The sequence below is a fragment of the Bombus terrestris genome, chromosome 10, assembly GCF_910591885.1.
Source record: "Bombus terrestris chromosome 10, iyBomTerr1.2, whole genome shotgun sequence".
Taxonomy (NCBI): Eukaryota; Metazoa; Arthropoda; class Insecta; order Hymenoptera; family Apidae; genus Bombus; species Bombus terrestris.
The window spans coordinates 18011703-18038060 of record NC_063278.1 but is presented as its reverse complement, the minus strand read 5'-3'; the positions used below and the strand labels follow the sequence as shown (position 1 = coordinate 18038060).

Genomic DNA, 26358 nt, shown 5'->3' with positions numbered 1-26358 from the left:
AATCTATAACGTGAAATTACTTAATTGTTTCTCGATGTCACCTACTGAAGAAGGGGATCCTGAGAACCATTAATGCGCTGAGGTGAAAATACAGAAATTACGGATCTTCTGTAAAGAAATAAGTTCGAGAGGAAGTCGTGGAATTATTTCCATTAGCATGTACTGGTTGTATGGGTGGCGTGGCAGCAAATTGCGTGGCTGTATGCATATATACATTCTTCGGGTAGATTGCGTGGTTTCTCCATGCTATTACGTCGATTTGAGGAGAGTATTCGAGAGTATAGCACGAGTTCTGAACTTTCCTTAGAATTTTCTTTTCTATCGAACCTTGCACGAAATTAGATTCATTCTTGGTTCCATTGGATAACTCTGATATTTTAATGGACAAATTTTTATTATTTAATTTAGAAACTTTTTTTATCGCATAATTAAGAAAATACATATTGTTTGATAGAGTAGTTACACTACCTTGGTTTTACATTTTAATTCTGGTAATAACGATATTCTTCTGGAAAGATCCAGAAGCCTAACGATTTATTTTTTAATCTGATCATACACCACGATAGTGTTTCCAATGCCGAAGTTATTGATTCGGTAGTTAAACGTTCTATTTTGTCAAAGTTTATTTAGGATTTAGTATAATTTTTGCACGCGTTCTTGTTTACGATAAACGTGTATTACATTATTTGTTTAATTATACTGACTTCATTGAAAACGTATTTCATTGGAAAAGAAACAACTATGTTATTATGCAGATCCTTAAAAATTAAAATAATTATTTCGAAAATATATCGTTCTACGAAAATATGTGATATAGTGATACATGATAGTTTCGTATGGTACCGAATATGATTTTCAAAATGCATTAAAATCAGTTCTATTCTTGTTTTGACTCTTCAGAATAAAGAGTAGCTCATAGAGAAATAAAGAAGAAGAACTTAAGGAAAAGAGAATAATTGTAATAATTGTTTATTGAAAAATTACTGTCACACCATCGATATCGTCTGTGTCGATACTATCGTCTTCAAGCAGCTCCTCTAAGGCAAATTCTTTCAAGTCAACTTCCCAACGTTAAACTTGTGATTATCTTCAAATCCGATCAACTTATCTTCGCTCTTAAGAAGTAGTTTCTCCCCATTAATTTCATGTGCAGCGTGCTAAGAACATCATCGCGTCACGTAATCTTTGTAGTGTATTGATGATTGGTGACGACGCTCTTCTATAATACAGTTAAATAGCTTTATACGTGTTTTAGTTTTATTTGTATTTGGCATATATATAAAGATATAGATTGTTAGTTTATATAAAATTATACAATGATATATATGTATATGTATACAAGAGTATCCCAAGTTTAAACGATTAAACTTCACCAATATATTCCGAAATATATTAAATATATTATAAATATATAATAATATATATGTATATGTATGTATTTAATATTCTATAATAATATATAATATATATAATAAATGAAATATGTTATAGAAGTAATGAAGAAACGTAATATAAACGTGGATACGTACACGCTTTCTACTATTATTAATAATTATTTAATGCGCATTGAATGAACGTATTATGAAAATAGAAAAGTCTTGAAGCACTGGAACATAATTACAATAGCGCAATCAAGTACACCAGTTCTCTTGCGTTAATGAATAATACACACGACATAATGTTAGTTTAACATAAGTCACAGTAACGTTCCATGTAAATTATGTTTACATTATACCTTAATGAATGTAACTGTTAGTTTGGTTAATTCACTGTTGCGAACACAATATTTTACTATAAGCTAGTTATCATTTGCTTCATAGGCATTAACTTATTAATATTACAACGAAATTTTCAAACTGTGTATTATACGAACCATATATGGCATTTTTGGATATTAATTTAGATCGTAGAAAAACAGATATAAGTTATTCTTGAACAGTGTGCGCTAATATCTGATAAATATTTCATTATACATAATTTGTCTAGTGACAGCTTGGTTATAATATTAATTAGTTAATTGCTTAAAAATGTTAAAATAATTTGTAGTAAAGCACTGTACTTGTAATTTCGAACTAAATTTCATCGAACACTCCTTTGTGCTTGTACGGTTTATTCAAATATAGTTTTCAACAGAGAAAGCGGAAACGATGGTAGATCTCTTTTTAAACGTTTTCATTTTCTGTTTATTGTAAAATTGTGCTGTTATCGTTGATTCCTGCGTGAGATGCCCACTTGCTACGAGGGGAACTGATTGGGTGCTAAAGCGCTTCTAAAGCACACGAAATCTAGCGTGATCCGGGTTTCAACACGCGAGGGATTACAGTTTGATCGAATCGAAAAAAAAGGGAAAAAACAGCAGATATCGAAGTACGAGTAATCATAAATACTGTAAAATCAATTCTTATAATGCTGCGATGTAAATTTTCAATCACAAAACGATAATATGTTTGCAGTGTACTATATATTAATATATCAACAGATAAAAATCAAATCTCGCTAATTGATAGAATATTTCGTGCCTATTTATTTTATAACCACTGTTTTTCAATAATTAGAAAGCAGTTTATGAATATTTTTATAACGATAAAGACCAATAATTTTAAGTATGTATATAATTTATTTATGTAATTATAGAAAAGTTAGGAGACCGTAGAATTTGTGTATTTCTCGTGGATTTTTAAATTGATTAACAATAACTTGCAGAGCAGAACATAGTGAAAATGCAGAAAGTTTTGTAGTTCACAGAGAAATTAGTAGTTCAACTCAAAGTTTTTCTACTTTGTATTTCAAGTTTTGCAGAAGTTTCTCCGTGCTATTGTCATTTGAAATTTGCATATTTCTTTACTTTAATCCCGCAGCGATATTTGATTCGTGTGGATTTAAGGGAGAACCAGATGTTAAAGATTTCGAAATCACCGCATTAAAAAAATGTTCTTCTTACATTAGGCATATAGTAATTCAATTTATGAGAAATATATTGAACCAAGGGGAAAAGAAGTTGAAGTAAAATATAAAATCAAACTTTTCAACTTAAAGTATATTCTAACAAAAATGAATTGTTGATAAACGTAGATTTACGAAAGTCTATCACACAACAGCGTTATTAAATTTTCCACTTATAAAATAATTGTTGACGCATCATTAACTGTAGCTTTAATCTAGCCCAGCAGGCGGTTTATTGAATTATTTATTCAGTATACTTTACGGCTACTATTAATGGAATCATGCTTACATTGTAGGAGCGGAGTAAAGTATAATCTGTTAAAATGTTGTTTCAATATTTTATGTTCAATATTTGCAATTAATTTTTATGCAAACGATATTTTCATTCAAATATCCAAAATATTTATAAGCTATTTTCTTACGGTGGAACTAAGCCTAATTTTGTATTTAGATTAATTAACGTAGTTTATAGTGCAATAAGAAAGGTGAAGAATATGCATTAAATTTTGAATATATGTGTTGTTCCACTATTGGTGAAATACCGGGAAAAGGAATGATGGTACATGAAAAATAAGTCGAAAATATACAAAGAATTTTTTCCATTTGAGGCGTTGTTTTCAACGAAATCAGCTTTTATCTTAATATCGATGTTATATAATAGACATATATATAATATCTTTTTTCTGAGGCAATTGAAATGAAACTTCAGATCCAAAAATATTTCTTTCAATGTTATGATAGAATATACCATCAATAAAAACTGGAATTCTTATCACTACTGTGTTAAATATTTTGTTGAAAATGACAACGTGAGTTCGTGCTCGCCCTCCACATGCGGATGCACTAGTTACAAAAAAACAGTAACTAGAAGATTGTTCTAGATACAATCGATAGACTCAATCGATAGTTTTTAGGATGCTATTTTGTTTTCTTTTTTTTCCCTAGTCTATGTATGTGCAATAAAGGTTTTTTCGGCTCAGAACGGTGTGATAGATTTATCCGTACAATATAGCAATAACTATTGTGATCCTACCTCTGAATATAGAAATAACAACATATTTTTGTGTGCATCATTAAAGAAATACCTAAGCAAACATTCTGTTCATACTTTATTACAATTTTATTCTAAATATTTTCGTGCATTTCAATTTTTCTTGAACGCGTAAGCACCCGCAATCTACTCATAATTCTAATTGTAAATGACCTTTGAATTCGCAGGACGATTTAATTTCTCAAGGCTCGAGCAATCAAGAAGATTCATGAATGTTGGGGAGAAAACATCTTAAAGAAATTCTGTTTGATTTACGTACAACATACCGATCTACGTACGTTCATATACAGCTATTTATGATGTTGACGTAGGTATTGCGAAGCTGGCTCCATTGTTAGGATAATCTATCATAAGTACTGTACTCTATGCGCAACCCTGGCAATATATGGGCCAGGTATTCGCAACACAAATGTGTCGCTCGGGTTGAAGTTCTCGAGGACTGCCGATTGAATTCCATTAGAGTTCATTAAGGCGTATTACGAAGTCCCCGCGGTGAGGTGATCCATCGATCCTAAATCGAGCAACGAAGTTTATTAGGAGAAGCGAATAGTTGAGAATTTAAAGTTGAAACTTAGGCTTCCTGTAGGAGTGGTCATAATGGTTGCTACGATTTTTTACACTCTGTCAATAGACCGATAAAAAAAGCTCTTCATCAAAAGTTAGATGCTGTCGAATAGCCAGTCGACTATGAAATCGTCGAACAAAATTTTTGTTGAATAAAAGAGTTATCTGCACTTTTATAAATAGCATTGTATAATTCTTTCTAGCCAATGTATTATATTCGAAAACACTGAAATTTACGGATACGAATTTCATTGAATAACTTAATTAGGAAATTGTCTTTTGAAATTATTATTGATAAACTTCTTTACTGACATCTAGCGATAAGTCTAGAAGTAATGTGATTTGCTGATAGTTTATAACTAAGTGTAGGTAATATGTGCACTTATACGTTAGAATTTATTCGCGTTCCTATTTTTGTAAATATTTGTGGAAGAATATTTCGATAGATTTTCAGATTACAGAGGTGAAATTTTAAGGAAATACTAAAGGTAATTTGATATTAATAGGAGCGTTAGCGAACGCGTCATGGAATTCTAGAAAACTTTTCTGTAATTTTAGGTCACATAATATAGTCGCTGCCATTTTCAGCACATTATGTCTACTGCATAGTACTGCAGTGTCCGAAATTCGACATCACAGAATTTTTAGAAAATAGCAAAATAACGTTAAATTTAGTGATACTAAATTTGTGAATTAATTTAATGATTAATTCTTTTCTAAATAATTTACTCTGTTTTCTTTTAATTGTGAAATATATTTGAAACAGCTTTTAATAAGTAATATTTGCAAAAAGTATTAAAATTTTAACTTAAGCGTAACATTCTGCGATATATTTTCTAGTTTCGATGGATGTGTATTTATCAGTGCGTATTTTAACAAAAAATGATGCTTGGAAAAAATGTATTCTCAGTGGCAATATGGCCTGATTTTCAATATCAACAACTTTCCAAATCATTCACTCATTTTCCTATTAATGCGACAAAACAGAGAGCTGTTGGTAAAAAAAATACACGTATTTACGCCACGTGCAGCCAACCTCTATATCTTCGACAGGTGAACCCATTCCATTAAATTGTTATTGTACTTAATCGATTCAACCATAAATTCATGTCCCCATTGATCTATATAGCTTCAATTTACATTTTCGAATATTTGTATAATTTGAGAGAAGATGAATAGTACTTGGACGCGTATACCGATAATAACAGTATAGATTTATATCCAAAAAGATATTTTATGAAAAGAGCTCTAGAGCTTTGGAATATGTTTACAAATTTTAAAAATCTCTTAATCAATAAAGCTACTTTACAATCTATTTTTACTTTGCGTAAGATGTTAATCATTCTTAGGACGTCGCAGAATTCTTCCATGAAATACCATCAGTGTTATAAGTAACTTATTAAATATGTGTAACAAATATACAAAGCAACAACAGAATTGTTTACCGTTCGACAAAGTAAAAGAACAGATTGGTGATGTTTGATTTAGTTTCATTTTAAAATATTACCTGCTCTTCCATAAATGATATTTATAAAAGATTGAATTTATCGCATTAAGAAATCCGCATTGATTTTCTTTAATTTCAATTGATCTACAAATTTGCTTATTGTTGAGGCTGACTGATAGAGGAACGAGTGGATGAATTTGTAATAAAAAATATATTGAAATAAGTATAGGTATAAGTACAGGTATAGTGTATGCTGATCTAGATCCTCACCCTTACAGTATTACAATACAATAGGAAGGATGATAGGGAGTACGTTCATATATTTATAGCAAAGGACATTACCAAAAAGTTAACCTTGGTGTGTAGCTCTACCTGAATGCTACAAGAAACAGCAATAGCAGAAATCTACTTATAGCTCCTTTTTTTGTAGACCTTGTAACCGAAAACAACATTCATATTGAAAGGCACAATAATATGGACCTCTCCTTGTTTTTAATTTTTTTGCTTCACTAAATTCTATTTTCTACGTAACAGTGGTGTCCAGGTCACGGATATACAAAAAAAAGATGTGGAGTTCTTCTTGAACTAATTACTTCAACACTTATATTAATTCCTCATACATAATCATTTATAGTTAGTAGCTTTTTATCTTCTCTATTTAGAATTTCGCGATATAATATGTATTAGGTTGTCCGAAAAGTTTCTTTCCTTTTATAAAGAAATAATAGACACACAATGTTTCCTGTTTTATACTAGTTTATTGAATTATGCAATATTATATTATAACGAAATGGATCATACCTAATTCAATAAAATAATATAAAACAGAAATTGTTGTTCATCTATTATTTCCTTATAAAATGAAAGAAACTTTTCGGACAACCTAATGTATATTAATCCTGAAAACCAAAGGATCTCGTCAGTCTGTCCACGCTTTAGGTTAATCTCTATTTAATCGCTATGTTAGACGAGAATCAATTTATATCGTATTTATGTTATACCTCTATCATAAAATTCACAAATTTATATGACACTATTTGCTTCTTTTTACGCATAGAATATGCTGGAGCTGGTGGCAAAGTTTCATACACTTAATTCGTACATTCAATGTTTCAAACTAATGTAAAGTCTCCCAAAACGAAAAGAAATAAATAGCGTTATATAAACTAGCGAACTTCATGAGAAACTATTGCCATTTATTAATTCGCGATAAAAATTCGTCGTTATTTATGTTGTTTCTCGATCAGCCGAGAAATGGAAATATGCAATGGTCATTACTCATCGTTATCGTAACAGGCCGTTTTCTATCGAAAAAGACATACTTTCCGCAGGTGTCGGTAGTTCTCGTACGAGAACGGGATACTGGAACTCTACGAAAGTTTCGCTGACAAATCGTCGACAATCCAGAAATGTAGGTGCACATTCGCGATACTCGCATAGGTGCAGGACGTACCGTTAGAGAACTTTCGCCATAACCATTGTTCATTCAGCTGACACGTACGGAAAGCGTTCTTTGTTTATATTTCCCTGGGTAATCTAGCTTTCTCTCTCTCTCTCTGCTTTTTTCTTGTTCACCTTGTTTTGTTCTCTCTACGTACTTCCTGTCTCTCTTTCGACCCCCTTTTTACCCGCCCCCGTCGCCTCCACGATTTTTCTCACGCGCGCATTTTCAATGTCTATGTGCGTACGTGTCGGCATATTTTCAACTGAAACGGACGTAAATTTTTGTCGCTGCTCCGTCCTCAGAAATTACGCTCCACTGCGACAACTGACAAAGCATTCTGGCGGCTCTTCTAAAACTAGTATGGGAATTAGTCGGTTATATCAATGTTCGTTTACTACCTTTTAAACATTTTAACAAAGCAGTATGTTTTATCAGAAGAATGTACTCAACGCGTTTTTTCATTCTTATTTTTATTCTTTTTCTAGAAAAATTTCATCAATCTATATATTTTCGTGCTTTAACTATGACAAGTCGTTTGAGGATGTCTACATTCGCAGAGTTTCCTCGAACGAAAGCAAATACGTTTAGTAACTTCTTTGTTCCTTCTGCGTTATCGTCAATGATTATATTTATTTTCTACCTTGGATTTCGTTATTATTATTCATTATTATCTCTACGGGGTAAATGGAACAATATGTCTCGAGATAGGTGCCTAACTTTTAAAAAAATTGCTGAAGATGCTACAATTTTCTTCACATTGCTGAGACCTATTAAAAAATGGAATTATAAAGTGCGTTTCACGTAACTGGGCCAAGTTGTAGCTGTGAAACGATAGATGACAGAAAATGTTTTACTAAGCAGAGTTAAACGGTTTCGACTTATATTTCAACTCGTATTCGTCCAGCCTGCACATCTAAAGATTTGAAATTTAGCTATAAATTTTTATGTGCACCAAACCAGAGAAGGGGTATTGCGTTGTATTCTATAAAATTGTAGCTAAAATATCTTGTAAATTATTCAATATTATACTCAAGTGTATAATATTTTCTTACAGAGAGTGATAACATTGATCGGTGTACAAATGAATTTATAATAACATAATATTTATTAATTTTGGCTTTGAAATGGACTTGGCAACTTCTAAACATTCATCCATCTAAACCTTCACATACGTTCTTATGAATCATAGATCAATATCCTGTCTCTACTTCCTGACATTTATAAGTCATAAATATGCTACTTATTGCTCCCTCTGACTTTGCACTTTCATTTTTCTTTTTCTCTAAGAAGAGGAATATTTTCCTTCCCCAGTTCCTTTCACGTTACCTCTCAACCTTCGCATTCTTTCGCATTTCGTTACATAGCGTATAAATGAATTTATATCTCCCATAAAAAAAAAAGAAATGCTGTTTCTGCAGTGGACACGTACATCAGCTTGAATTTTGCCGCATGAAAATTTGTTGTTTCCTCTACCACTTCGGAGCCATAGTTTGGCCGAATTTTGCGAAACACCGCACGATACCCCACTTTGAAAGTCACGCTTAGCTGAATTTCCTTGAAATTTGAATTTATTATCGCCTGTACTATCACATTATTGCGTTCACCGCTAAAAGAAATTGGTCGCAGAAGGTTTTAAAACATTCAGAAGATGTTGAATTCCTGAGCCTGTTCGCGACGAAATTAATATTCTCGGCTCAGACTAGATTGGCATAATATTATTAAGTTGCCAAGCACCTCGACGCCGGCAACTTTCAATTAACTTAAACGCAAATCGTTAACAGATAAATCCTTTGAGATCTGCAGCTATGTTCCCCTCGGATATGATTAACCGCATGGTAAATGAACTAGATACGCCAGGCACCTGTTCCATAGCTATCTACGATACTCCCAATGGATCGTAGGCCTCGTCCAGCAAATCAAATTAAATCATGCTGCAGCTCGATTAAATACCAGCGGAAACCACGCTTACACCTATTTCAAAATGTTCGCAAGGCCCCGAACTCGATTAACTACGTAATCATCTACCAGTGACGGCTACCCAGTGACTATCTTCTGCGATTATTGCAGTAATAATTAATACGCATTAAACTTACAACTCTACCGTCGTGCATAACTAACATCTTGTAGTTTTCGATTTAAAATCGATTGGAACGATATGATTTAAAATGAATTTCAGGCAATTATTTTAATATCATGTATTTTCAATTATTTGTTTAATTAAAAAGATTTTGAATTAAAAATTGTCTGGAATGACGTGTTTTGGAAATAATATTAGACAATCGTTTTAATATCATATATGTTACTTACGTTATAAATTATCTATTAGAAAGGTTTTGAATTTAAAATCGATTGGAACGACGTGCTTTGGAATTAATTTCAAGCAGTTGTTTTAATATCACTTATTTTCAATAATCTGTTTAAGAAAGATTTTGAATCAGAAATCGTCTGGAATGGATGCGTTTTGAGAATAATATTAGACAATCTTTTTAATATCATATATGTTACTTACGTTATAAATTATCTATTAGAAAGGTTTTGAATTTAAAATTGGTTGGAACAACGTGTTTTGGAATGAATTTTAGGCAATTGTTTTAACATCAGGTATATTAAATTATCTATTAAAAAGATTTGATAGGAGTTTAAAATCGACTGGAATGATGTGTTCTAAAAGTAATTTTGTCTTTGTAATTTAACAATTGTTCTGATGTTATGTATGTTGAGTCATCTATTAAAAAGATGTATTTCCTTTCCGTCTATTTTTTGTAGTTTCATACTTTTGGTTTTGGTAAAGGTTCAATTTTAAATTTAATTATTTATAAATTAGTGTATCAACAATTAGTACTGCAATTAGCTACCTAGCTTTGTTTGTTCTAATATATATGTGTATATATATTGTATGTATATGTGTATATATATATGTATATATACATATATATTAGAACAAACAAAGCTAGGTAGCTAATTGCAGTGCTGCACGTGTGTGTGTGTGTGTGTGTGTGTGTGTGTGTGTGTGTGTGTGTGTGTGTGTGTGTGTGTGTGTGTGTGTGTGTGTGTGTGTGTGTGTGTGTGTGTGTGTGTGTGTGTGTGTGTGTGTGTGTGTGTGTGTGTGTGTGTGTGTGTGTGTGTGTGTGTGTGTGTGTGTGTGTGTGCACATACATATAATATAATAATAGCCATTGAATATTTGAACTTGATATTGAAGTTTCATCTTTTAATTACTTTTCTAATTCTACTGCTGTCTTCTCAGATGAATATCTCTAATAATATTACAACATACATTTTTGTCAATCTTCAGAAGCATTTTTTTGTAAGACAGTTTATTTTAAGATGTATAAAACATTGTGAAGTCGCAAATATCAAATATCTTGCTAGATTTGTTACCCAAGAGGATAAACTTTCTTGAGTAAATCATAATTGCGTTATAATTTGCCGAGAACACGTTCTTTATTAACGTTTATTATCGATATAGAATTATGTTTCAATAGTATCATTATAAATGATACGTATATGTGTATAATTTTATAATGATATGGGTGTATATGTACGGATGCATATGCGAATACGAATGGCTATATTTATGGAAATGATCAATTAATAGAAGTGGAAATTGTGGAAACGAATAATAATGAAATTAAATATATGTAAAATTTGGACGATAAATTTTTATAATAAGATCTCCATTAACTTGTACTTACACATATATTACAATCAAAGATGTGCTATAGTACCGTGAAAGGACAATAATCATTTGAAAGTGATGTTTATTGAGTAATAATAAATATTAATATTACCCAAATAAGTAGTAAGTGAAGCAGTAAATTATTTATGCATTTATACATTTTCTAGCAATTAACAGAAATTCTTGCTTAGTATACATGTATAGTATTCATAGCTTGCAACATCTAAAGATGTAAGAAGATGCTAATCTAAATATTTAATTTGTTATTTACATTTATCAGTCTAATGTATCGACTAAAAGTGTAGCAACTGTCAATAATATTGTCAGTGTGTCGAAGTTTTTGGTCGAAAACAGTCGCGCAGCAGTATTGGCAGTTGTCTCTATTAATAGTTTATTAACTTTAACTAGGCCAGAGTAGTTGAACTCCCGATATTTTCATCTTTGACCTCAGGATTTATAGACTCGGCGTGATTTTAAATACAGGCGTTATTTATCGGGGATCGCGTATAAAATTTGATATTATCGAGTGGCTGTGTAAATATCATGGATGCTCGGTGCTCCGCCACTTAAATTGGAATCGTTCAAGCGTTTCCTATTGGCATCGCGAATTATCTGAACTGCATTTGCTTTTGTTAAATTTCTGCCATTTGCGAATAAACTTTCCCACATGTTACAGAATATCACAGAGATCCAAAATGTTCGAATATCGCAGTAACATTTGATTTTCAAATTTCATTGTGATTCGCGTGCGAGTAAAATAAGAAAGGCAAAACAAATGTACCTTTTGCCATTTGCAGCAACAAATAGGAACATTTGAGTAAAGGATTTAAGAAAAAAACTTTATAAGGTATATTATCCTATATTGGATAAGTGCCATAAGTCCAAGTTCTTAAAATCTTTACTGCGTCATATGTATAATATATATGTATATGTGGGGTTAGCGTTAGGTTCATGGGCGTGTAACGAATCTTCATTCGGACTAGCCATCGTTGTTGTACAATAGAGATTATATTTACTGGTATAAATATTGATTTTTACAAAGTTTGACAAATAGCCGTTGTGATTAAACACTCGAGATGTTAGTGATAATGTTCTTAGGTTCAATAACGAATCCACGGTCGACGGGATAACTCTTTGTTAAACGTAGAATATATTTTAAATCATAAAGTAACGTTTGCTCTGACGCTCGGTATAATATGCACGTAAAGGCGATGTGCAAAACTCTCCAAGGTGATCGCAAAAACAAATGACTGATGGGAATTTTCCTCTCCTTACGATCGCGTTTGTTCGTTGCATATTGACCGGGGATATCAACAAAATTCCAGCTGCCGTTGCCAGGCAGACCCACGTAGAGCTGACATTGCTCCTGCCTGGGGTTTGATGGTTAATACAACGTGTGTCTCATAATACTGGCACTTCTCTGTTAAGTAAAAACGTTCATCCTGCGACCGTGGCTACGTTCGGCGACTAGTTGTGTCACCTCGAACCCAAGCCCACCGTCACAAATCTCGGACAAACATAATAGAATTGAATCATAACAACTATTTCTAAGTTTTATCATTTAAGTACAACTATAATAAATAGTCTAGACTAAAGTATTGGGGATCTTCCCAAAAATTCCAAAAGAAAGGCCCCGATGTCCCCTCATCTCCGACATATATATATTTAGCAATATTGTATTAAATGGTAATATACAACATATAATTAAATAGATTAATAATATTATTATATTATAATTGATTGTAATAAAGATAATTCTGTAAATGGAGAAAGAAAAATACACCTAATTAAATAATTATTCTTGAACACGTAACAAATTAATCCGTATAAAGTTTTACATAATTAAATAATTCGATAATTTTATATAATTCATAAATATGTACATTTTAATACAAATTTCTTTCTAATAAGAAGTATCGTAATTTTCAAAACTATCTTATTTGTATATTAATATATTTATTTCGGTAACAATCTTGATTTAAATACAAGATCCATTAGTTGGATTAAATATACACATAGACGTAGATACGATACGATGAAATAGAATTTATGCATTGCATAATATCCCGTATTCCTAATTATCTTAATTGATTTCATAAAAATATTACGGAACGTACTAAGCTGCATCCTCTTTACAAGCGAACATTATTTACATTAAAATCTCGATTTAAACGCATATCATTTGCAGAAACAAATTTAATATAGAAAGTATAATGAGGAGTTGCTACCGAAGTTGACTAATTAAACGTTACGAAACGGGATCACGGTTAATGCAGTTTCGTAGCGCAGCAATTCGAATGAAAGCTTAGAAAGATATGAAAGGAGAAAAAAAAAGTTCGATTGTACCGCCTACGTGCACAAGGGGATAACCAGGAAACGAAAGAGGAAAAATAATCTGGGAGAACAATGACTGCCTGTACGTGGAACAAACGAGCAGCCGGCATGCAAACAGAAAAGTCGTCTGACAAATACAGTCAAGCGACCACTTAACCTGCTCCTCGTCTGCTTCGCCTTTGGTTTGTGGCGGGCCATTAAAATATTATTAAATATTAATAAAACACTGTTACTCCAGCGAATACGACGCTTGACAATTTAAAAAAATCATTTCTGCTTACAACGAGTGACTTTATTCCCCATTAAAAACACGAAACATCGTACAAACAATATTACTTATTGCATCGTCGATCGTTTTAAACATCTACATCTTGCAAAACATCCTTGTGGAGAATATCGTTACCGCGATGCTCGCATTTATTTAACAACGAAAAGAGAAATCGTCACGAATTACTTTTATTTACAACGTGAACTTTTGAACAGGTTTCTAACTAACTTCTCTCTCGTTAAATTCCAATTGTACTAAAAAAGAAAAATAAACAGTGGCCGATTATATTTAACTTTGTGAATATATGTCTGGAACAATTTCGTGTAACAGTTTTAGTATATGGTGAATTAATCGCGTTGAACTCTATGAACTTGTAAGGAATACCTGCTACATAGTGAAGATAAAAGTGAAAGTGCTGACGCGCCAGAAGGGATGGGAAATCATCACGAGTTATCGGACCCAAGGACACGTCCGTGACCCTTTCGGAAAAAGGGTTCCTGGCAAAGCGAACACGACCATATTTGATCGTGAACGAGTGGAAAAACGTGTGTGTGATGAGAGGACAGAAAATCTTAAAAAGGAACACCTTGGCAGAAAAAGGAAGAGTCGTCGTTAGTTGTTAATTGTCATGAATTGTGAGTTGTCGTTAGTCGTTACGAGTTGTCTAGTTGTATTGATTTAGTTGCTCTAGTCGTATTTTATTACTTTATTAAGAAACAGTTTTAGTTAATTAGTTATAGCTTCTCTGTTCTATCGTTTGTAAATAAATATATATATAAAATAAAATCGTTTTGTATAGTATTATAAAATGGCTTTCGAGAATGTTTCGAAAATATCGAAAGGTATAACAGTGACAAGTTATACTAATTGGAAAAGAGTACATATATATATCGATGAGAGATTGTAACAGCGAGTATACATACGTGAATTTTATTTCAATTTTTGAAAGTTGTGTGCGTGGTACTCCTCGTACACTCATATCATTATTAACGAAACAAAAGGTACATCTAGCAATATGCTTTAGCACCTCTTCGTTCGCTAAACTTGACATGACAATCCTGTTGTTTAATTTTACATCATAATACTTGTAAATACTTTATAAATGTTTGCATCATTTGCAATGCTATCGCTATGAGTATCTTCTTTTTAACGAAATTTCGAATTGTGGAATATCGAAGTATCTGTTACAGTATATGATAATTTTATGTATCATGGTTAAGATTATAGCAACGTCAAATATTTGCAATTGGATTAATTGCAGATCCTATTATTTTAATTGAGTAAAAATCATTTTATGGAGTGTTAGACTTTCACTGCCGGCACTTGTTGTTATTATTTGTTTCCATCTGAAGTTTCTCTTCCACGGATATAGTTTGACATTTATATATTTATATAATGTGATATATAGTTTATACAATATGGATATAATTTTCCGATAAATATTGTGGTTTGCTACTGTAAATAATTAGTTCAATTTAATCAAATAATTATTTTATTCAATTAAATGATCAGTTAAATTTACAACAATTTAATCAGAGTGAAATATCTGTCAGAATTTCTGAAATCATAAGCGACTAGTTACAAGAATAAATCGTAGCTGGCAAACGTATTGCAATTAACAGAATTACAAATATAAGTAAGGGCCCGCCTTTGACTGTAATTAAATCTCTTCTGTTGAGCCCAACAATAGAATTATCTTAATTTCCAAATCAATAGATTACATGGTCGAACTTAAATATACAGTTCGTGGTGCGATAATTAGTAGCCGTACTTTGTTTCATTAAAATCGGTAGAAGACAAGTACTACTTCATCGCAACCGGAGCCTGATGGCTACGTCCACTTTAACGATCCAGCCAAACTCACGTTAATTAGTCGAGATTCACATCGCATGCTCTGGCATTCAAGAACCCTTAAAGGAGTGATCGCTTGTCAAGAACTATTTTCGAAGCTGTGGAATGCTTGTAATCAAACCTTTCGTACATGTGTACACAACTATTCTGTCCACCACTTTTCTACCAGTTCTTGCTTTGTTTGTTTTTTTTTTTTTTTTTTTTTTTAGTAGTAGTTTATGGATATATTTAGTATAATTTGGTTTTCGGTAAATAAAAGTAGTTAATAATATTTATGTAAGCTTACGTAATTACACAAATATATGCGGGTTTCGAAATTTTAAATGATTTATTTATTTATGGTTTATTTACAATCAAAAGTTTGTATAGTCGATTAACTTGAGTTGATCCATATGTCGATACGAAAACAAGAAGTCCTTTCCTTCTTAATTGTGTTTTCTGGTTCCTTGATTAAATTCAATCTCAAGTTGTAATACAGATTACCATAGCTTTTTAAACATTCATTATTTACATTATTTGTTCATTGAATAATTATAGATTCATAATTACACAATAATTTTGATAAATATTGCTCGTAAACAAACCGTGAACTTTTATGTAAATTCATACTTTTATAAACACGGCTATAGAAATGAGATCTCTTTTACTCGCGAAATATCGTTGCAAAAGCTTCTTTAATTTAGATATTTAACGCGCTTTTGCATATTGTACTGCATATTATGTTCATTTTCACATCCGTAAATTTTCCATAAATACATAAATTTCCGCAATCTATTAACAAATAATTGAGCGTTACAACGACGTCAGTAGCACAGAGTATAATGTATATTTTTTAAATCAACTTTAACATCGAAAGGATTGTTCATTAGAGGGGAACGCAGTTAACGACGTTGCTCTTTCGCTAAGAAGAAAACAAATACCTTTCGTCCTATTTTATCAATTAATTACAGATAGTTTTCCCTAACGCGATGGCATTCTAAGCATTCCTAATGGACAATCACCACGTAAATTCTATCGGGAGTTCAGAGCGTTAACTTGGCTTGTTTATTTTTTGCGCCGTGAACGAGAAAACAAGGTAACCTAGGCGAATAAGGATGTCTCGTCAAAGTTAAATTGTTCTTGACGTATCCGAAATCTGTTCGGAAGATAATGCGGCTAATTACTATAACGCGTAATGAATACGGAAAAGTAGGGTCTTATCTGAGTGTTCACCGATCGGAAAGAAAAATGAATTCAACGTTGACTGTGTTATTAAAGAACGTAGGTTGAAGCGAAATAACAATAAGGATCTAAATGTTTGATATTTTATCTTAATCTATTCTAATCACCTTAATTGTTTCCTTAAAAAGTACATATTCGTTAATAGAATTCTGCATATACCAAATGTCCCACGTCTCAACCGACAAGCTTTGTCAACGCGTTTGGGAATTTATTTTGAGCAAAAGATGTTACGTACAGTATGAGTCGTTAATAATCGTTTATTTCAAACTATATTTTTGCGCTGATTTACACTAGTGTACGTTGGTTTACACAAACTTTCCGAAATGTTTGATCGATACTAAACAAACATTACGTAAACGAACGTACAGCTCGTTTCAACGAGTGCGAGAATAATGTGCTAACGAAGACGAATGGACCAATATTTTTAGCTGAAGATGACCTCCAAACATGTTGGCAAAGTATGTCGGTTGACATCTTGGACATCCTCTATGACGATAATATAATTTTAAATTATGATATTTAATAATCCTTTATAAGCCAACTTATCGTACACGCAAATTCTGTCAGATATCCAGATGTGTCCAAAATAAAGTTCATGCTCTATCTTGCTGAAAAATTAATTACCACGGAGCATCAACGAGCTCATAGAGTATCGCACGAAAAATTGAAATATGAGGACATTATTTATCTCTACGCGTATATTTTACGTGACAGATTCACAAAATTATTGGGACAACCTGTATATGTACAGACGTATAAAGTATCCCTATTCCTTGACGTATCATCATTTTCATAAAAAAATATTCTTTTACAAATATCGTAAATACTGTTCTAAATCTTTGACGTGATATTACGTGATATTCTGTAGAGAAGTCAGAACAGCTATTACTAGCGTATAACAATCTAGAAGCTCGCTAGATGCTTGGTCGTTGTCTAGAGTAGGATACGTTAGAACTGCACCGAAGACTCATCGCAACCAAATTGCCTCTGAAACGTCTCACACGACGCAACGAGATAACCCCGTATCGTGGCGTAGCACTCTGCGCCATTTACCGTACGAGACAACGAAGCCGAGCATGTTGTATTAGCAATGTGATGGAAGAATACGCGGTGTTCACTTGCTGATGCAGATACTTGACGCCTAAATCGTGTTAGGAAATGATTTATACACCAGCGTGCAAAAATAAAGGATCACTAAATTTTCGATGCAAAATTGTCGATATTTAAACAGTTACATTCGTATAAACCTTCGTCTAGACATCGTAACAAAATCGCACGACGATTCACCTAAGCTCGTCTGAAATTTTAAAGTGTGACAGCTAAACTTTCACAAGTCTGAGTTGATTTTTTTCAAAGATTTTTTCTTTTACACTATCGGGAAACCAAAAATAGTTTTTCTCAAGCTTAAATGCACCAAGCACACGTAATATACACAAGGTACAGGTTCAACTTCTTCCTGGCATATTTTTTCCTGCATTCGAAGTTCGATAAAGCGGCAATGAAAAGTCGCACATAAAGTTTTGAGAGATCATCTGTAAAGGAGAGACTTCAATCTTTAAACTCATTGTGCTTTTAGTCATAAGAAACATTTCCAATGTCCGTAGAGCCGTTTGGATTTGTATAATCTTCGAGAAGAAGAAGCATCTTTGCTTTTATTCCTGCTTACTGTAGAAACACCTGTTTATGAAAAGATTGTAGCTGCACATCAGTCAACGGAAGATTCGATTCGCGAGTGACTCATATCGCGAGTGACTCCGGACAAAATATTATCGCCGTTATTTGTAATCGTCAACCGGAGTTACATTTCAAGTTTTTACAATACCATCGATCGATACAAATAGACGAACATGTTTTCTAGGACAAACAGTATAGCGAATCATTATAGTGAGTCACACAGTCGAATAGGGAGCGTAGTGTTGAACAGTAGCATTGAGCGAGTGATGATTACGCTGTCGGGATACACTGTCTCTGTACTTGTATTTAAAGTGATTTTAATATACACTGACTATTACAATTTTATCACTCGTTTCTTGAATAAACCAACCAACACGTATAATAATTCACCTCAAGGTGAACTGAGGATTGCGAAAGTTAAAGCTTCACGCTTTAAAACGAACCACATCTTTCAATGAAGCTATAGCAGTTTAAACATCGAAAATTATCATCGATAATTTAATCATTATTCACTTTTGCGTGTCAATGTAGCACGTATTATTTTACTGTTTGATATACGTAAGAAATATACCGAAGCAATGTGTATATGTATGTTGAATTAGTTTTTAATTTTACTAATATTAACTTGAGGTTTCTGATTGTCAAACGCTTCAATTTGGAGCAATTCAATATAAAATATATATTTTTCTCAGAAGTATATAGCAAGAACGTGAACTCTTGCAGAAACTCAGAATTAATAAAAAAAAAATGATTTTCAAAATATCTAGATACGATCGTTGATAACGCGTTTCGAATAAGATTTATGACACGAACGATGTTATCTGATGAGCAGAAATTTTATCGATAGCACAGGTGGAAAGGAATTATTTGATGTTTTATCGATAGCACTGGTATTCCAATATTAAACACGAAGTTCATATCTGAATTCTTTCTCAAACAAATGTAATAATGTCAATTTAAGAAATGCAGTTGTTCCCCTTTCATCCGCAATAACGCAAGTTCATTTGGATTTAATTGCACAAGAGATGTGTATCATAAAAGTAAGCAAACGTCACTTAGGTTAAGGATGTTACTGTTTTAGATGGTTTCAAGTAGTTTCATGTTACAAATAAGGATGCTCGAGACATGTTTGAGTCTAGCAAAGAATCCGACTGTTTTCTCAATAAATGAACAGTTTTTTTTTTTTTTTTTTTGTTTGTTTGTTTATGAAAAGGATTTGGAGTGTACGAAAAAGCGAGAGGATTTTTTCATTTCGCGAAAGTAATGGATCCAGAAGCCAAATGCTTTACATTTCAAACTAACGTGATGGAAACATCGTAACGTATTTCTACAACGAAATGGATCACCTTACTTAAAAGGAATTGTCATCAGCCGCGCTGCTTTCCTGCAATATCAAGATTTTTTACTTTCGCAAGATATTTGTCATAACCGATATTACGGTACACGAGGCAGAAGATATTTATTACAGCCATTATTGCAACAGGCATAAGTAGATAATATATTACACTTGCACCTTGTTTCTGCCTAATATGCATCTAACAAAGCTAAAATAATTTTCTACCGTGCTACCCGATATAACGTTTCACCGGAGGCTCAATTAATCATCCTTCTCATCAAAATTCGATCCGCTTCCTTTACACTGTGAAATAACGATAACAAAGCTGGAGCCAGCCTGGATATTGTAATTTGGAGAATATCGTTGATCTTCGGGTGAAAGCTAGAGGTATTATATGCCGGCAAAACTTACGATTACTTCGATCTTTTTCCGTTAGGCACACAGAGTCGCGAAGACAGAGGGAAAAGACAGGAAAAATAAAAAGAAAGAAACGAATGTTCGCGGTACGAGTGACGAGGAGGTGAGAGAGTCGTTATGCGAGTAGCCTATTTGAGAAAATATCGACGAGCACAGAAGGAGAAAAGAAATGGGCTCGTGAGAGGAGTAGGAGAGAGACTGGAGATAGAAACAGCAGTGGGAACGCTGTCTAACTGAGAATCGATAGAAATTTCCAGTGTGCGCGTCGCGAGCCGCGATATCCATTTCTCTGAACAAATGGCCCAGTATCGTAATCTTTTTCAAGTGTTCGCCTCTTATTCTCTCGTTATTTTTCGATATCCGACTGCCCCGGAAGTTTGACCTGAATCGGAGACAGGCAGGCAAATAGAAATAGATCCTCCCACGAAGCCTGGGTGGTTGAAATTCCAACGTGTAAATGCTTTCGCTATGCTCTATATATGAAACGTATTTATAATGCCGAGATCTTAAATATACTTTCTGTTGCGGTGTACGTTTTGGCTACTTTCACTAGCCTCTGTCTATCCAAGTAGGTACCTTGGCGTGAAATATAAATTTGTTCAACGATTCGATTAATTTCCCGATGTGATATTTCTTATTACAGACGATCATTTTCCAGACAGATCTTATCGAGAAACGTGAAACGACAACGGTATATTGAGTTTCTTTTCTTGCCTAGAATTCTTCGCGATATTAACAGGGATACACACGTGTTTATGTATCACAAATTCATCTTGTTTTGGAATAACATACAAAATATTAATATAATATTATTATACTCTGTTATTGTTTTATATTATATTAATATTAATATAATATCGGTATAAATACCGCAAAATATTGATATAATAATGTATTATATGTATTATATATATAAAATATATATTAATGTATATTGTTATTATTATTATATATATAATGTAATATATATTAATATAATAACGTATATTAGTATTTCAATATATGAAGGTTTCAAAATAATTGCAGTAAAATATCTGATAGATGTTACTCTAGTAAAGTAAGAATTTGCAACGTTTAGTGAAATTGGTTATAAAATGTTGTGAGATAATAGCTAGGTTAATGTTTACATTAATAGATTACTTAAGAGATTAGTTAATTTGTAAGGGGATATGTATATAAATAATATATCAGAAGGTTATACGGCTGAGATAACAGTTACATAGTTTGATAAGAGGAGTGTGTGAATAATATCTATCAGAAGGATGTACGTGGAGAGTGCAAGGTAAAGAAGAATAAAAATTGTAAACCGAGTGCTTTTTCACGACCGGCAGGCTGAAATATAAGCTACTATTATTGTTATAAAAAGATGTGAAAATAATGAAGTTTATCATAGCTTCCCATATAGAGCAACATTTTCACATTTTCTTGACTGCAAGGTCATCAACGATGATATTGGGTCTGGATGGGATATATCTTCAAGTAGATATATATTTGTCTCTCCAATATAGTTTATCCTGTCTCCTACGTGGTTCTCTAATGTCAAAGCTGTGTTCGGTTTTGCATTTTATTTCTGCCTTTGTGCTTTTTACATTCATTCTATGCGCATCCGAAAATGATACCGGCACAATACATAAGCCTCTAAAGAAAAAAAATGTTCGCATACGTTGTGTTCGTTTTATAGAACGTGGTTAATTCGCTGGAATTTTATCTCATTAGTATTTAGTAATGGTTATAGGAATCTACAAGATCATACTTTGCTAGGAAGCCACTGCAGATTCGATTCTCGTTTTAGCGAAGTGATTAATGGCAATGCAGTACAGACAATAGTGGAAGTACGTACTTAGCTACAGAGGATTTTTCGTTGCAGGAATTGCGGAACGTCTTTCTGCTTCCTTCTCCCAATGGTTATCTGTTCCGTAATTGCGACAATTTAATTAATCAGCGCGAGCAAGATAGATAACAGGTAAAATCGAATGGACGATCAGCGTGATGAACGAGTATGGCCGACAACTGCCTTAGTCCGTAAATGATTAATTTTATGGATTAGCGAGAAGTATTGGAAACGAAGCATTACACGTGGAAATAGGATTTAAGGCGAGCTGCTTAGCTTTACACCCGAATTTTCATTCAATCATCGCGTTAATTCCAACGTTTTATAAACGGAAAATTGTCTGTCTTAAAGATAGTTACAGAATCAAATATTGCACGCTTTTGTTCAGAAAAATGTATTAAGCTGCATAGTTTTCGATGAGAAGTATTTTAGATAAAATATTGACGTTAGACAGATATGAAATTTTCTAATTGTTCTAATTAAAATGTAGCAACTTTTGCCTACTTTTAACGAATAAATGATAAACATTAAATCCTGTTTTTCTCTATGCAAAGTTTAACTTCTATAATAGAATCTTTCAGTAGAAAACAAGCAAACAGCTTTAAAGCGTAAAAGTACAAAGTTTGCGAATGTGTGATATGGTAATACGCAAGATGCCACGTTTGAAAAGAGCCTGTCGCTGCTATGATGATATCCAACAGTAAACGATTCTGTCCATTATCTCATCTACAAACGAAACAATTAATTTAACAACGAATTATTTTTTATATTTTCTTACCTTTCGAAGACATTGTAATAATTGAAATAGGCTTTAATCGGCGTAGAACATTTGCAAAAGCAAATTTCATAAATTTCGAGTTCCTTAATCTCTTCAATTTTGTATTGATACATAAATCGTGATTTAGTAGTCATTAATTTATTAATCACGGCTGTAGAAAGTGCGTGGAAATTTTGCAAGTATTAATTACAAATAATTCTACAATTATCGATGTTTACATGCAGTAAGTGTACGTTTTCTCCTTTTACAATTGCGATTTATATCGATATATTTATGTTCATACATGTATAATAGTATGACCTTGAATTTCCTAATGTTAAGACAGTGGAACTAAAACTTTAACACTAACGTTACCAGGCCTAGTCAAATGACTGTTTTCAAAATTTAATTTAAGATTGTACATTCATTGTTATTTCGTTCGTTCATCTAATTTTCTGTAAATTGATTAATCAATTTTTCAATTTTTGTTGATATAAGAATTTGCATAAAGTTAGACGAAAAAAGAGATAACAATGAATGTACGATCTTAAATTAAATTTTAATATCAGTCATTTGACCGAGCCTGGTGAAGTTGGCGTTAAAACTTCTCACGAAATTTCCTTGAAGCTTCCGACAAAAGTGAAAAATTGTAATTCTCATTAAACGTACTTGTAATGCAAATACGAGCAACATTTCGGACAAAACTGCATCCAGAAAATCATTGAAAGGTCAAACTACATTCCTTGCGAAGTTTGGACTTTGACCATAAGCGGAAGTCGTGTTAATTTTTAAATAAATAAATAAATATTTATCGATATCCCAATGCATTGTATTGGAAACTTGAACAATTTTGCATATTATCAAAAGATAGATCAGAGATGACTAAAAGATGAATAATTAGTCTGGCTCATGCGCGACACTTACTGTCTGATATCCTTTTAAGGGAAAAGATACTGATATTTCAACGCGAAATTAAAATTAGAAGCTAGTGCTAGATACGCGGGATTATACAAATTATGCTTAAGAAACGGTTTTGAAAGTTCTCCTACCTCAAAGTGAATATTTTGGACAGCTTAGTCGCAAGTTTTAAACACTCGTCTTCTTCGCGTTTTTGATAGTCGCGAGACAGCCAGGAAAGAACAGAAGAAAAAAAGTGTGGAGAGAGATGAAATGTTCGCGTTTAAAGCCGCAGCCATAACGCGTGAAATCCCTTCTTTTTCCTTTCCTGCTTATTATACGCGTCCCCTTTTTCAGTATTTTCTTCGTGCACTGCGCAAAAATAAATTCCAAAGTTAGTTCTATGCTTTACTATATACACTTTTCTGATCTACGTACATTCAATGTAACTTTTCTACTACTTTTTGTGTAAATGTTCCAGTTACAACAAAGTTTCACTTTGTACATGGTGGCAAGATGACTTTGTTCCTCCAATTTATTAAGGAAACGTCAAATACTTTTAATTCGATTAGTTTGAGAAGAAATTATGGAGATGTTAACAAAATACATAGTTCTACATGAAAATGTAAAATGCAATAACCTCGAGCTGTTATTTAACAATTAAAAGCACGATTAAAGAATTCTAAATGAATATGCATGTGTAGATTTATACTGACTTTCCACGTTCCTATTTTTATTAATGCAGTTTAAATGCCAATAAAAAGATTATTTTGCGATATATCGGGCATTATACATTATTAAACAAAGTTATAATTTATAATACATTATTTTCGTAAATTGCATTAAATTACCTTGCAACATCTTTCTCCGTAAAACTCTTAAAAGCTCTTTCAATCTCTGTTTCCTTTTTGCACATCTTTCCTAAGACAGTCAATTAATTTCTGAACATTTTCTGAAATTGCAATGGTCTGGCGAATAACTTTCGTGTGTTCGTTAAACAAATTTTGTCTCCTGCAAGCGTAACCACGTTATTTCGAAACTAGCTACCATTCTCTGTTCTTAGTTCCAGTATGCCATTTCACGTTCTAAAGATATAACTGATAAAACAATAAAATTTAACTGTAAAAGAAAGAAAAAGAAGTAGCGTCGAATTTTCTGTTCAAATAAATCGAAGCCTTCGAATATATTAGAAATATATCTAATATATTAAAATGTATTAAAATATTTCCGAATATTATTCGTGAAATCTTTTCATATATTCCGTAAATTTCGTTATGCTTTATTTAAGCTTAATTATTTCTCTCTGCAAACTTTCTTCCAGATGTTACACGGCACTGGAAAACCACAGTTAGTATGGTAAGAATATAATGGCACGTATTAAAATTCACTACCGCCTTGGCTAAGCTGTACTACATTGCAGCTAACAGGCTGTGTAACACGTAAAGTTTAACATTTCAGACGTGTCTGCATTACGCTTGGATGTGCTTCATTCGCGGATGTTATATTTTTTATTCGATTCTACTTCACGAATTTCTGTAATAACCACACACACAGAGAAAGAGAGAGAGAGAGAGAGAGAGAGAGAGAAAGAGAGAGGGAGAGGGAGAGGGAGGACTCGTTTTATCACGTTTTATTTTAACGTAGTATGAAAGTTAGAGTTTAAAAATATTCCGAGCCGGCTGTTGATCTTAAATCATAAACCACACAATTAAAATATTATGTTTTCCTATTCGGATGCATTCTTTATTTCATGGAGCGAAAAGCAAAAAGCAAAAGCAAAAAGCGTAAAAAATATAAAAGAGTGGAAAAATGTGGACGTATATGATTGTCCCAGTTCGTATAAGATGTATACTTTGTTATATGTTTACATGTTGGATAATTGAAGGCCATTGATGAAAACGCGATAAATCGCATTTTTCATCTCTTATAGGAAAGTAATTTGCAAATTCGAAATTAATCAACCAATTCTACGTGAAATCTAATTTTCCGTTCGATTTTTGGTTTATGTTTGAAGTATGTGACTTGTCACATTTCTGGACGTTTTAGAATTAATATAAATTAACGTAATCCTATACAAGATCCTCCTGAACATTTAAAAAATACAAATAACATTAATCACGCAGACTAATTATTAAATTAATTAAGTCAAACTGGCACAATAATCAAACAAAATTCTTTATTTGTCTTTTAACCTTTTAATCGCCATAAAGGTTAACAAATCAAAAAGCAAAATGAATTTACAGGGCAGATCCTAAAATTGAACTTGCCAAAAGAAAAGCCAACGTACTTACATCACGACCGAAACTCACGAAAAATCACGAATTTTTATCATCGTATCTCATCATCGTGAAAGTTGAGAATCTAGAATGATGCACTTATTATACGTATTTTTCCATTATGCTCTATAATTAGAGACAAAAGCATCGTACGGCCTTGAATTGTTTCATTCACGTAGCATTTGACGTCGACGCGAGCGGATGTCGCAGCGACAATCTACAGCCGCAAGCGACACTTATAAGAAAATTGTTCGCATGATAGCGTTAAACATTAATGGTTCGAAGGTTATCCGTTGACTTCTCGCACAATTGAAAAGTTGCTCAGGGTCGGTTTTGAAGTGGGCTGCTGTGTCGTTCGAGAAAATGAA

The 26358-nt window shown here is 32.7% G+C and overlaps 1 protein-coding gene across 9 annotated transcripts in view; it reads left to right on the top strand.

Annotated features, from left to right (window-relative positions):
* LOC100648987 (acetylcholine receptor subunit alpha-like) overlaps positions 1 to 26358 on the top strand; it is a 430373-nt gene that overhangs the window by 11282 nt on the left and 392733 nt on the right. The window contains exon 1 of one of the 9 annotated variants that reach the window (XM_048409565.1): positions 25051 to 25070. The exons of the other annotated variants lie outside the window; for them this stretch is intronic. Coding sequence (XP_048265522.1) covers positions 25068 to 25070 — 3 coding nt within the window. The 5' untranslated portion in view covers positions 25051 to 25067. Of the gene's footprint in view, positions 1 to 25050; positions 25071 to 26358 lie in introns of those variants that run through there. 9 annotated transcript variants of the gene reach the window in all.